General features: G+C 40.4%; 1 protein-coding gene across 2 annotated transcripts; it reads left to right on the top strand.

Moving 5' to 3' along the window:
- The first annotated feature begins 210 nt into the window (after positions 1-210).
- LOC101169218 (sodium-dependent neutral amino acid transporter B(0)AT1) lies at positions 211-8,410 on the top strand. 2 transcript variants are annotated; one of them, XM_011481355.3, is made up of 13 exons: positions 211-342; positions 542-777; positions 3,375-3,515; positions 3,649-3,786; positions 3,865-4,046; positions 4,125-4,235; positions 4,316-4,428; positions 5,714-5,842; positions 5,928-6,084; positions 6,167-6,371; positions 6,454-6,613; positions 7,632-7,794; positions 7,900-8,410. In XM_011481355.3, exons 2-13 carry the CDS (start codon positions 579-581, stop codon positions 8,071-8,073), a joined length of 1,872 nt encoding a protein of 623 aa, XP_011479657.1. In that variant the 5' UTR covers positions 211-342; positions 542-578; the 3' UTR covers positions 8,074-8,410. The 2 variants fall into 2 exon arrangements, with proteins under 2 accessions (XP_011479657.1, XP_004074450.1); XM_004074402.4 differs by having other exon boundaries at positions 212-342; positions 569-777.
- The last annotated feature ends 5,607 nt before the right edge of the window (positions 8,411-14,017 follow it).

Raw genomic sequence — 14,017 nt, forward strand, 5'->3', positions numbered from 1 at the left:
AGAAACGCAGCAGTGAATTTGATATCGCAATTCCACTTTAATTCCAGCCAGTTCTCTTTCCTCATAATCTCTTTTAATCATATAAGCTGTTTTCAGCTGAGCAGTTCTTCCACCATGGAGCCAGGGGGGGGTCATTTTCAAATTCTCAAGCGTGCTCAGAGGGTCGCCGGTTCAAACACACGGCACAGTTTAAGTTATCGTAACATGATTCCACTTCCTCTATTCCTGGAGCAGCAACTGCTGCGATACTTCAGGGTACTCTGCACTTTACTGGACTCATTATCAGCTTGAGGAAGACGCACCTATATGACCTCGGCATTGATGACTGATCTGCAAACCCAGGTGAAAAGTCCTAGCTGATTAATATTTTTATGACTTGATTACTTTTAGCTTTCAGAGTTGGTTGTAGGACCAGATTTTCACTGTCTAGACTCTAAAAACTGCTGCTTTTTGGATTTCATTCCTCTGATTGGCAGTTAATTCCCTGTTAATCTGTGAACTGACCCAGTAAACTATCAGAAACTTATGTCTGCCTCACCAGAGGACCAACTTGAACTTAAATTTTCAGGTAAGTCGCTATGAGACTGACGGTTCCAAACCCGGGACTGACCCTGCGGATCCCCAACTATGAAGACCTTGAGAAGATGGATAAGGAGGAGGCCGGTGACAGGCCCAAGTGGGACAACAAAGCTCAGTACATCCTGACCTGCGTGGGCTTCTGCATCGGCATCGGCAACGTGTGGCGTTTCCCTTACTTGTGTCAAAGTCATGGCGGGGGTGAGTCCAGATGCAGCTCTGGGATGTTGGTTCAGTGGATCTTGGCAGATTTGGTGCAGGGCTGGCCCACACTGACATGAGAAGGGAAAGAAACATTGATTGCATGTAAAGTTGGACTTGTGACAGAGGACTGATGTTTTGGCCCGTTCCCGCTGGTTTTATTGCTGCTCATGGTGACACAGATAAAGGAGAGCTGTTTTGGACGCTGCTCACTCCCTGCTGATGTTTTATCAAGTCTGACTGGATTCTTGGACATGATCAGAAAGAAGTGTTACAGTCTTTGGGCTTTAAATCAGCAGCTTTCAGTCTATAGGAGAAGCTGTGGTCAGAACAGAACACTGTACCGACTAAAAAAAATCCTGGGATTTCTGCAAGTATGGAACAAAAGGAAAATCCCGGCTCTGTAATAAGCAGCTGTGTTCTTGAGAACTTGAATAACGCTGTATTTGCACAGCCTCCAGGTCCAGCCATTAGAATTATTCCATCTTGCGACAGCTCCAGAAACCAGGCAGCTAAATCTCTCAGTGGTTTTGGCGCAGCTGAACCAGCTTCTCTCATTAGAAAATCTCTATTTTTCCCTCTAGAAACTATATTTATATATATGTTTTGTTTTTCCTAAAAGCAAGGTGAGCAGGTCTCAAACAGTGGTGTCACATATATTAGATTAATGCAGTTAGGGGTAAAAAAACTGCCTTTTATTAAAAATTAGCCAGCTTCAAGAGGGAATCCTCTTGACTTTTAAATTCAAGCTGGTTCCAAAAGAAAGCTCAGCGGGGGGAGTTGCAGTTTAACCAGCAACCCCTTTGGGGCTCGGTACACAGGCCGGTTTTAAATGCCAATACTAGAGCTCCAGTGTTAAAGGGTTAAATTTATCAGGAGAAAAGCAAATATTAGGTATTGTTTTTATAGTTAAAATCTAAAAGGTGATCAAGGGATTTTGGGGATGAGTCAATTTTGACAAATAAGAACCACTTTGTAGGCTTCAAGTGGATTTTATGGAGTGTCCATTTGGTCAAAGTCTGTCAGAACGTTTAAAATAAAACCAAATTCAGACTTTTATGGAGGCTTAGAAAAACTGGGTTTGATGGTTTATAACATTGTCTACCTGTGGGAGAATTTAAAGCACAACATGACAACATGGACCAACAGTTTAAGGTAAAGTTTTTTAGGTCAATCGTAAAAAAAAGGAGCCATTCTAACTAACATTGTCATCACGTGTTTGGATCTAGTGATATTCTATCATCTCTGCATAGTTTATGTTGTGGTTCTTCAGTCTTTCATATATTTTCCATGTCCATAACCCCAAAAGGCCTGGTCTGGATCCACTAAAGAAGTCGTTGACAGGTTAACCTGATCCAGGTCTTTGGAGTGCAGATGATTTCAGATCCAATGCTAACGCCATGATGGCTAACTTTCCATCATGCTTCACAGCCAGAGGAGAACAGTTTGGAGCCTGGTCTAGCAGGTGTCTTTCAGTGTTGACTTCAAAATCTGGGACATCTTGTCAGTTTGTGGGGCAGGGGATAAAAATAGGCTGCAATGCTGCACGTATTGGGAACCTAATCAGACTGTTATCTTTAGACTGGGTATTGAGTTCTTAGAGCCTCTTCAAAACAATTTTTTGTTGAGCTCACTGACGTCCTCCTTGGGAAACCTGCTACTGGATGAGGCTGCTGACTTCGTTGGAGGTTATTGGTCAGATGAGATATCTGGGCAGGTGGTAAGTGTCAAAAAACAACCATGTCAGGACAGGATAAAGGTTTTCCCAGCAGAGCATTGCAAAGTACAAACACCCCTAATGTCATCAACACGTTTACATGTTTCTAACCCTAACCCGTGTCAATCAGCCACTACGTACATTTTGCTCATTTTCCACAAATAAAATTTCAGTCTTTCGTGAAAAATGCAATGTGTTTATCACAATGCAAGTGTTTCTTGCATTTATTATTCGTCGATGTGCACAGATGTCCTCTTAGGGTTTCGGCCGACGGGTTTTACGTGAATTCGGTTAAAAGCTGTTCAATTTTTTTTTGCTGGTCGAGAATAACGCAGTTTACGCATCTTTTACGTAGTTTACACTCAATTATTACGTAAATCTTATGCAATAGAGATGCATATGCAAATGTGTGGCTTTCCAAGACTATTCAACGTCTGTGTAAGCATTTCTTTTCGTACATGTACCACCGAAGCATAACTTTTTATTGCATATACGGCGCACATGTTATGTTAAATTTACATAAGAGACGCCTAAACCTTGGCTGATGGTCTATGTGTTCTTTGTGTGGTTTATATGCAGTTTTTCTCTGGTTTTAACGTGTTTCCTTCGTGATACATTTGTAAAAAGTTTAGGTAAAGATCCCAACTTTTATCACTTCTTCCACGTATATTCAGGTATGACCAATTTTCATCCATGCAATATGTGCAAAATGTACATAGTGGTTGTGTGACACGGCCTTTAGGTTGATAGGGTTTTCAGGTGTACAGCTCAGAAATGAAACATGTGCTGTTAAAAGGATTCTAAGAAAGAAAGCTAAGGCCTACTTGTTTTTCTGCAGCATGTTGGCTTGTTTTGCAACTAATCAAAGCACCTTTTCCAGGAGCCTTTTTGATTCCCTACTTGATCCTGCTGGTCCTGGAAGGACTGCCTCTCCTGCTGATGGAGTTTGCCATTGGGCAGCGTCTGAGAAAAGGCAGCGTGGGGGTGTGGAGAGCCATCAGTCCATATCTGACTGGTGTCGGTGCGTAACACACACCATGGAGGGCAAAGGTTAAAAAGACCTCATCACTGTTTTAGGCACTCAGTTGCAAATAACATCTGTTTTATAAAGTAATGATATTACAATCCTTAATAAGAGAATATCTTGGTCTCAGGCATTGCCTCCATGCTGGTCTCGTTCCTCATTGGACTGTACTACAACACCTTGATGGCCTGGATTATGTGGTACCTTTTTAACTCCTTTCAAGACCCTTTGCCATGGACACAGTGTCCCCTGACTGAAAACAGCACAGGTTTTTTCAAAATAAACACAGATGCAATTTCTCCTCCAAATTCCACTAGTAACCTCTGACTGTTTTGTGTCCCGTCAGAATATGTACCCGAATGTCAAAGGAGCTCTACGGTGGATTATTACTTTTACAGAGAGACACTGAATATCTCCACCTCCATAGCCGACTCTGGAGGTATCCAATGGCAGATGGTGGTTTGCCTCTTTGCTGCCTGGACTGTCCTGTGCATCAGCTTCATACGTGGGATAAACACATCCGGAAAGGTTGGCTGAAAATGATGGATTACCCCACTCACCTCGGCTAATGTCATTTCAAACTTTTTCTGTGTTTTTTTACATTAGGCTGTCTACGTCACAGCCATCCTGCCCTACATTGTGCTGGCCATTTTTCTGATCAGAGGACTGACTCTTAAAGGCTCCTTTAATGGAATACTGTACCTCTTCACTCCAGATGTGCGTTTCAAACTAACATCACAAGTTTGTGCCAAAATACTGAGCTGCAGAAAACTTCATTATAGGTCTTATTCTTGCAGGTCAACGAGTTGATGAAACCAACAACTTGGCTGGATGCAGGAGCCCAAGTCTTTTATGCTTTCAGCTTGGCATGGGGGGGCCTAATCTCCTTCTCAAGCTACAACCCTGTTCAGTAAGAGACCAACAGTTGTCCTGATGTCTACTGCAATGACGAACTTACCAGAATTGCAAATGTGATGCGAGTTAAATAACAGTTCAGAGCATTCCGAAGCATTGACATGGTTGGGACCAATTAGTTATATAGGCTAGAGACGCTACACCAGCCTGGTAACATTGTTCAATGTATGTGAAGATTGATACCATATTGGAAAGGGCAGTGAACAATGACACGTAGTTAAGCAGATACACTGAAGGACCATAAAAGGCTTCATTTTGGTCCCATTTTAAGAATAAAAAAACCCTGGTCATGACAAAAAACAGACCCAGGCTGTGGTATTGATGTATTTGTACAAGGTGGAACAGATGAACGACATTTCAAACTTTTTTCAAATAAATTAATATGTCATTATTTATGAAACGCAGCACATACCTGATCCTTGGTTGGGATTAATTCTACACACATACTAAGATTTACACAAATTGTTAGCAACTCTAGCTGTATAACTCTTAGTTTGGACAACCCAGGGGGATATAAACGAATGTTAAGCCGATTTCCGATTTCACGTCAACACAATTTCACAGACTTTTTTCAGTTAATCAGGGAAAGCGGGAAAACTGCACCAAACCTGCGTTTGGTTTGGTTTTATTTGACATGCACACAGTACTATCAGAAGTAAACCAAAGACGGAAACAGAAAGGCTGCTTTAACATGTTTAGTCCTACTATGGGAGCCAGCAGAAGGTCTGTCTTTGAGCCTGTCAGAGTGTGAGGGGATTTTTAAAGGATCAGTGTACCAAAGTGATGAAGATACTTGAACACAAACATATGCAGCTATTCTGTGACTTTGTTAGATTTGTGCTCTGGGCTGCTTTCTTTCCCTACTTAAGGAGCAATATGTTTAACCTCAACAGTCATTTTCTCCTTTTATTTCCCATTACTTCTTTGGTCCCCCGCCTGAAGTAGAAAACCTAAGAAAATAGATTTGTATGCAGATCAAACAAGGACCAAATTTGCTTGTGTAATAATGTTCCACTCTGTGAGAACATGGAGTTGATAGAGAATCCAAAAAAAGGGAGTCTCTGGTTAAAGTCAGATCTCGGACACAAACAGTACCGTACACAGATCCAGCTTTGGTCAGTGAAAGTTTAGTGTGAATCAAAGTTTAGATGGTGCTTTATGATTAACAAACACTGGATTGTGTGATTTGGCATTTGTAGCAGCTGAACACGTGTGTTGAAGAGTCTAAGTCGCCTCAGAAACTGTTGTGGTCTCAGTTATCTACTGTTTGTCTCTCAAAGCAACAACTGTATGCAAGATGCCGTGATCCTGTCGGCTGTAACCGGTCTCACTTCCATCTATGCTGCCACGGTAACCTACTCCATTATCGGCTTCAGAGCCACTCAGAATTATGACAACTGTGTCAATGAGTGAGTATATGTACTATGTCTTGGATAAGATTGTTGTACCTGTCTGTATTGAAATCCTGTTTATATACATTATGTGTTTCCTCAGAAACATCATGGCTTTGACAAACACCTTTGATCTTCCTGAGATGAGCATAAACTCAAGCAACTATGACGAAGCCTTAAGTCAACTGAACAGCTCCTACCCTGATGCTTTTCTTGGATTAGGCATCCAGACCTGTGACCTGCAGAAACTGCTTAGTGAGGTAACTGCTTTGCTGTGCATTTGTCTGATGACATGTGTCATCGAGGTTTTCCTTCACCATCTGCGCTGCATTTGTTTTTTAGGGAGTGGAGGGAACAGGTCTGGCGTTCATTGTTTTCACTGAGGCCATCACCAAGATGCCCGGCTCTCCCGCCTGGTCTGTACTTTTTTTCTTCATGCTTTTCTGTCTGGGACTCTCAACTCTGTTTGGCAACATCGAGGGAGTGGTGGCACCTTTGACAGACCTGAATGTGTTACCCAAAAATTGGCCTCAAGAAGTACTGACAGGTATTTTTTGATCCATCAAGATAGCACCTTCAAACGGTTTGAGTCCATTTTCATTTTTTTTATTTTTCATTCTTTGATTTAGGGGCAACCTGCGTGGTTTCCTTCATCATCAGCCTCCTGTTTGCACAGCATTCAGGAATCTACTGGGTTACTCTCTTTGACAACTTTGCTGGATCTATTCCACTGCTGACCATTGGGTTGTTTGAGATGATAGCTGTCGTTTACATCTATGGCATAGACAGGTAAGTACTTATGGCTGATCAAACATTTAATTATTATAGATTATACAAATTGTAGATCTATAAACAAAGCTCTGAATTCCTTCCCTACCTTTATGGCTTCTCCCTACCCCAACATTTATCCCTCCAGGCAGAGGGTTATGGAAGAATGGTGTCTTCAAATCCGGACGTTACTACCACTCAAAAAGTCGCCGGTACATCTACGTTAGTGCATAGCTGGAAAATACGAAACAACATCAATTTTCATAACTTTAAAAAGTCGGGCAAAAACAAAAAGATAAATTTAAAAGTAAACTTCTGTGCTTCAGAGAACACCCATGTGAAAAAAAAGTGTTCCTCCTCCGTGGCACAGTGTGACAGGAAACACCCTACCAGTGGAGGGATACCCTACGTCTTACCCTTAAAAAAATACGTTTGGACACCACTACAGCTCCAAGTGTCCCTGCAGTTGAAGCAATAGGGAGGAGTGAGGGGTAGGCAATGAATTCGGATTTGGCCATACTCTTCTCAAAAAGCAGTGAATGCTTCATTTGACCGACATATGAAGTATTTAAACCACAACAGCGGAAGCTTAAACTTTGACCGATGTAGTTCCAACAACATGTTGAGTAAAACCCTTTTTCTAACTTCCGCACAGACCATCCGGGGTGTACTGCCCCTTTGCCCATCATAGCTGGGATAGGCTCCAGCATCTCTGACCTTGAAAGAAATGGAGTGGGTTTAGAAATTGGATGGATACTCAATTCTGTCTTTCATGACTATGAATGTTTACAGCACAAAGATCAAAATAGCCAGCACATTTATGTTTGACCTTGTCTGTTATTTGGCATTGGTTTTATAGTCATTGCATTAAATCAGAAGTACACATGCAAATATCTGAGTTTCTCTAAAATGTTTAATTAATTTGAGTTGACTAACTTTTGGAACATGCTTAAAAATACAGCCTTTAAATGTTCCTTTTTTCTGCTGATAACCCAAGTCAGAACTTTTCATAGCAATAAAACATTTTTTTCTCTGGCAGATTCAATGAAGACATTGAGTTCATGATCGGACATAAACCGTCCCTTTACTGGCAGATTTCCTGGAGATTCATCAGTCCAATCATACTTCTGGTCATCCTAGTGTTTTACCTGGTCACTCAAACTCAACAAGAACTTACCTATTTGGTCTGGGACCCCAGCTCCGTAAGTCCATGACACCAGCTCCTGTTCCTGCACATTTATGGAACATAAATGATAATTCATGAATCTGAATTAAAAACTGTGTTGGTGATGCTCTCTGATTCACAGGCGGAGTTTCCAGGTCTGACTTCTGTACCGTACCCTTCGTGGATCAGCTCCATCATATTTCTTTTGGCTGGAGTCCCGAGTCTCATCGTGCCCATGTATGCATTATGTAGGCTGGTTTTTGTTTATTTGAAGAGGAAGAGAAAATCCAGCGACAAAACTGTCCAAATTTCATGAGCTACTCTGAAAACAGTAACACACACCTTTGTTTCTTATTATGGATGAGCAAAATAACCTTTATTGATATGTCCACTGCTTATTTTTAAACAAGTTCCTCCAAGAGGATTGGATTTGAATCAGTAAGCTGTACCTATCTGTGCTGATGTTTGGTGATGTTTTAAGGTCTTCTGTAACAAAAATTCCCCTTTGCTACAGAAAAAAGAAGAATGATGTGGTTTTTAATCAATATTTTATATCAAGATGTGTTTATGGATGAAAAATGAACTTTTTCTAGACTAGGCAGATTTGATTTCTCATGTAAAAATAGAATCCAAATAAATGTGCTTTTGCTGTATGTTTTGCTGTCCTGCATTCTTTCTTCCTGACAAATGTATGGTCAAACTCACAGCTCCCACTGCATATGCAAAAGTTACTCTATAGTTATAGATAGTTTATAAAGATTAAAAGTAAGTTTAACACATGCAGGATGTGAGATAACAAACAGGCCAGGAGAGGGAGAGCTTGCATAGATATACAAAAAAAAAAAAAAAAACAAGTCCAAGGTCCAGTATATATCAGAAACCTGATCTAGATCTACATCTAGATCTAGACCTGATCAGGTTATGTTAGATTAAAAAAAAAAGCCTTTATGGAATCATAAAGATATGTATGATAAAAATACACAGAACATTTTCTCATTAGTCAATTTTAGAACGTTTTCAGGATAAAAGTACAAACTATAACTTGACAGGTTATGAAATCTGTCTGTAGAAATCTGTAATATTTATTTCTCAAACTAAAATTCCTTTTAACAAGCTGACATTAGAGTACCGGTATGTGTGAAAGCTGCACCGCTTTTTCTTTCCTTTTCATTGGAGCTGGGTCCTGGCCAGCGTGAACCGTGTTCTTTTTTTTAGGATTTCTAACAAACTATTTCCATTAGCAGCTGCATTGTTTTGACTGTTTTCTTCTTTTGATGCCAACAAAACAAGCTGGGCTGCAGTGGAATGTTCTGTCCAGTTATTTCTTTAAAACCAGCTTCTCTCCTCCACACTCATATCCGCTCAGCTACGTGGCTTCTACTTTATATTTTCCAAACTGCTGAGCTTAGGTTGTACTTGAGCCATGTGAGATGTTTGGCAAAGAAAAAGTAAGTCAAAAATTGGTCATTTAACCTGGAAGCTCATTTCAAAATGTACCTGCAGAGTCCTCTACAATACAGAGGCCAGTATATGGAACCATTTTAGACAGAAAAAACACAAATATGGAGCTGGACAAATGTTTTAGTTCTGAGGGCAGCTCAAAGTTTTATGGATCTACATGTCTGCAGCTAGATGCATCAGATTAGAGCGGAGCAGGGAGACTTTGGCCCTTCGAGTGTAGCAGCTGTGTCACACCTACAGACTCTTTCCAACTGCATTTTTTTGATTCACCACAATTTGGAGTTGGATGAAAAATACTCAGAAATGCAATTCTAATCTTAATTTTTTTATGTATGCCCTCCATTAGGAAAAAAATGCCACAAAATCATGTTAAAAACAACAAAAACACAATTTTCATTGGACTGGATCTTTAGGAACTGGCTTCTGTTTTGGGGTGTGAGAGGGGTCAAGTCACCAAATTTAACATCTATTCCTATTGAAAAGAGTAAAACTGAATAATTTGCAACAAATTAACACTTCAGCACCATCCCAAAAATGCAAAACTAGCTTCTTTTTTTTTTTAAACATATTTAACATTTAAATAAGGGTATAAAAATAATTAACTATAAGAACAAATTCACTTGACAATTTAATATTAAATATAAAAAAAGGTTTGGTTTGACTTGCATCATCAGTGCTACAGTGGGACATTTGTATAATAAATACATATTAATTATTTGCAACTCACGAAGTGACACTCAGTTTTGACTGATGTGTACATTAAATAAAAGTTATGCTGGAAATTATTTTGATTCTGTCAATAGGTGTGGTACTTGACTGCACCCGAACTTTGTTTTCATCAACATGAAAGCTATTTATTTGGTAGTTTGACATTTCTCCATATAAATGCAGTAGTTTTCTAAAAGGCTCAAAGAATCAAACTGTAAATGAGAACTGGACCGAGTGAGTCACCCAAAGAAAAACGGCTCCATACTGACTCCAACTAAAGGAAGTCAATTCAATCGTCATTTTTTCACGATACGACGTCAGTAAACACATTGGTCAACAAATTGGTCTGGTCGGTCTGAGTCAACATTTCTATGGCAACCACTCTCACCAATCTAGAGCGAGCTTGTTGGAAGGCCACACCTCTACATTCTAAAAGGAGTATTTGGGCTGTAGTTGGAAAGATGAACTTTTTTACATTGATCTAAAAAATTTAAGTTACACTGACCCAAAATATAAATGCAACACTTTTGTTATTGCTCCCATTTTTTATGTCAAACATTTTCCACATACACAAAATAACCAGTTCTCTGAAATATTGTTCACAAATCTTTCTAAATCTGTGGTAGTGAGCACTTCTCCTTTGCCAAGACAATCCATCCCACCTCACAGGTGTGCCATATCAAGATGCTGATTAGACAGCATGAATATTGCACAGGTGTGCCTTAGACTGGCCACAAGAAAAGGCCACTCTGAAATCTTCAGTTGTATCACACAGCACAATGCCACAGATGTCGCAGTTTTGAGGGAGCGTGCAATTGGCATGCTGATAGCAGGAATGTCCACTAGAGCTGTTGCTAGGGAATTGAATGTCCATTTCTCCACCATAAGCCGTCTCCAAAGGCGTTTCTGAGAATTTGGGAGCACATCCAACCGGCCTCACAACCGCAGACCACGTGTAACCACAACAGCCCAAGACCTCCACATCTAGCAAGTCCACCTCCAAGATCGTCTGAGACCAGCCACTCGGACAGCTGCTGAAACAATGGGTTTGCATAACCACAGAATTTCTGCACAAACTGTCAGAAACCGTCTCAGGGAAGCTCATCTGCATGCTCGTCGTCCTCATCGAGGTCTCGACCTCACTCCAGTTCGTCGTCATAACCGACTTGAGTGGGCAAATGCTCACATGCGATGGCGTCTGGCACGTTGGAGAGGTGTTCTCTTCACGGATGAATCCCGGTTTACACTGTTCAGGGCAATCATTACCCCCAGAATGATTGCAGATGTCTTGTTTTTTTTTTCCCCGTTTTTTTCCCCTCAGATACTACTTTACATGTCAATTTGTCAATTTGATTGCTTCTGGCAGACAGCGTGTGTGGCGTCGTGTGGGTGAGCGGTTTTCTGATGTCAATGTTGTGGATCGAGTAGCCCATGGTGGTGGTGGGGTTATGGTATGGGCAGGCATATGTTATGGGCGAAGAACACAGGTGCATTTCTTCAATGGCATTTTGAATGCACAGAGATACCGTGACGAGATCCTGGGGCCCATTGTTGTGCCGTACATCCAACAACATCACCTCATGTTACAGCATGATAATGCATGGCCCCATGTTGCAAGGATCTGTACACAATTCTTGGAAGCTGAAAACATCCCAGTTCTTGGATGGCCAGCATACTCACCGGACATGTCACCCATTGAGCACGTTTGGGATGCTCTGGATCGGCGTATACGACAGCGTGTTCCAGTTCCTGCCAATATCCAGCAACTTCGCACAGCCATTGAAGAAGAGTGGACCAACATTCCACAGGCCACAATAGACCACCTGATCAACTCTATGCCAAGGAGATGTGTCGCACTTCATGAGGCAAATGGTGGTCACACCAGAGACTGACTGGTTGTCTGAGTCCCCTGACCCCCTCAATAAAACAAAACTGAAGATTTCAGAGTGGCCTTTTCTTGTGGCCAGTCTAAGGCACACCTGTGCAATATTCATGCTGTCTAATCAGCATCTTGATATGGCACACCTGTGAGGTGGGATGGATTGTCTTGGCAAAGGAGAAGTGCTCACTACCACAGATTTAGACAGATTTGTGAACAATATTTCAGAGAACTGGTTATTTTGTGTATGTGGAAAATGTTTGACATCTTTGAGTTCATACCATAAAAAATGGGAGCAATAACAAAAGCGTTGTGTTTATATTTTTGGTCAGTGTAGATCAACATATTAAATTGAGTTGGAAAGACGCGAAAAATTAAGTTCAATAAACTTAATTCAATTAGGTGTTACCAATTGGAGTGATTCATTAAAGTTGGATCTACTATTTTCTTTTTAGAGTGAACCACTTGAAAGCAAGCTACACAAAATCCGTCAATCTGACGTTTCAAGCGTTGGCCGTGAGTCAAGCCACTCTTATTGAGGCATCTGATTGGTCAGTTTATACCTCGAATAATTTTCACTACAGTAAAATATAATGAAAAAATGAGGATTATTAAAAACATGATAAAAAAGAAGCTATCAGAGTAAGAATGGTTATTCTGAAAAATAGAATGATTGAGTAATAGATGCTTGGTTCTCTATAGACATTGGATTTTGGCGCATACTTCCTGTTAGGAACGAAGAGCGGAAAATTCCGGTAGAGAGATGGACGAAAACATTTGTACTGGTTTAATATTTTTAGCATATGTGTCGTGTGACGAGCAAAATCATTAACCACCAACACTCTATGAGCCAAGAAATGCATTACCATCCTCCTTTCCTTTTTCTATTCCATGTCTGCCTCCAGATTGAGTGTAGTTCTTGGAATCACTTCATTTAGCGAGACTCGTTTTTGCTGTAAGCACGTTTTACATGTTAATCATTTTTGTGAAACACACAGAAACACTTGTTTCCTACTTGGTGTTTTTCCCAGAATCAAATGTTTACACGTTAAATGCAAATCTAGCTTCTAAAATGTGTGCAAGCAACACAAATAAGTACCAAAAACCTTACAGCTGAGATGCAAAGTTACGTTTATTTTTTAGATTTGATTCAAAATGCAGGGTTTGCATTTAAATCCCTGATTATGGAAACGGTCTTTAAGAGTATAAGATGTTGCTGTCTCATGTTAGATTGGGTTTATATGTGCCTTACAGTCAATAAAGTTTAAAGTGTTATTCTGTCTTCCAGAGAAAAGTGCATGTGAGCATGAATCTGCTGTGATGTCCAGAATCATTAACCATCAAAACACGATCCTTTCCCACAGTTCTTGGAATCCCGGCCTTTAACAAACCTTTTCCCGAAACAGCACAAGTCTTAAACGCTACATTTAGTTACAGATGTAATAATAAATGAAACACGTCACAGTCAGAAGAAACAAAACTGCTTTTATCCCACCTTTAGACCTACTAGAAACCAGTACTGAATCATAAAAAAAAGATTTCAATCATGTGATGTCAACATCGTGCTTTTACAGCCAGCGTTACTTTTAGTTCTGCAGCAATCATCATCACACAATGACAGAAATACAGATTCTTTTTGGAAAATGGGCAAACATGAGGGTCAGACCTGGAGCATTAGGCTGTAAATGTGCTGGCAATGAAAAGACCACACCCCTGTTTGTGTTCAAATTGGATTACATTCAGAAGAATAACAAATGTTACTTCTTCCTCTAGGATGAACAGGTCAGTACAAACGGCTCCGTGTTATGTCTGTTGTTGGTTATTGTCGGCCATCTGATTACCTGTTTTGTACAGTTTAGCACATAGATTGGCAAACTACAACCCGCGGGCCATATGCAGCCCGTTAAACTATTCAATCTGACCCACAAAGCAGAAATAAATTATATTAATAGTCCTTATAAAGTTTTATTTTCCCTGTAATTCTGGTGTACAAATAAATGGAACTTTGTTTGTGGTGTTTTTCTGTCATATACTTGTATAGCACTTTTCTACCTTCCTGGCCCAAAGCGCTTTACAGTCACAGTCCCATTCATCCATTCACACACACCTCTTTCCCACCACAGCGTATTACCGTAAATCATGCCAGAGTGCCATAAAACATGTTAAAACACGACAACTGGACATCATTAGTCTCTATATTGGTTTACAGGTT

Source organism: Oryzias latipes, chromosome 11 (genome assembly GCF_002234675.1).
Source record: "Oryzias latipes chromosome 11, ASM223467v1".
Classification (NCBI taxonomy): domain Eukaryota; kingdom Metazoa; phylum Chordata; class Actinopteri; order Beloniformes; family Adrianichthyidae; genus Oryzias; species Oryzias latipes.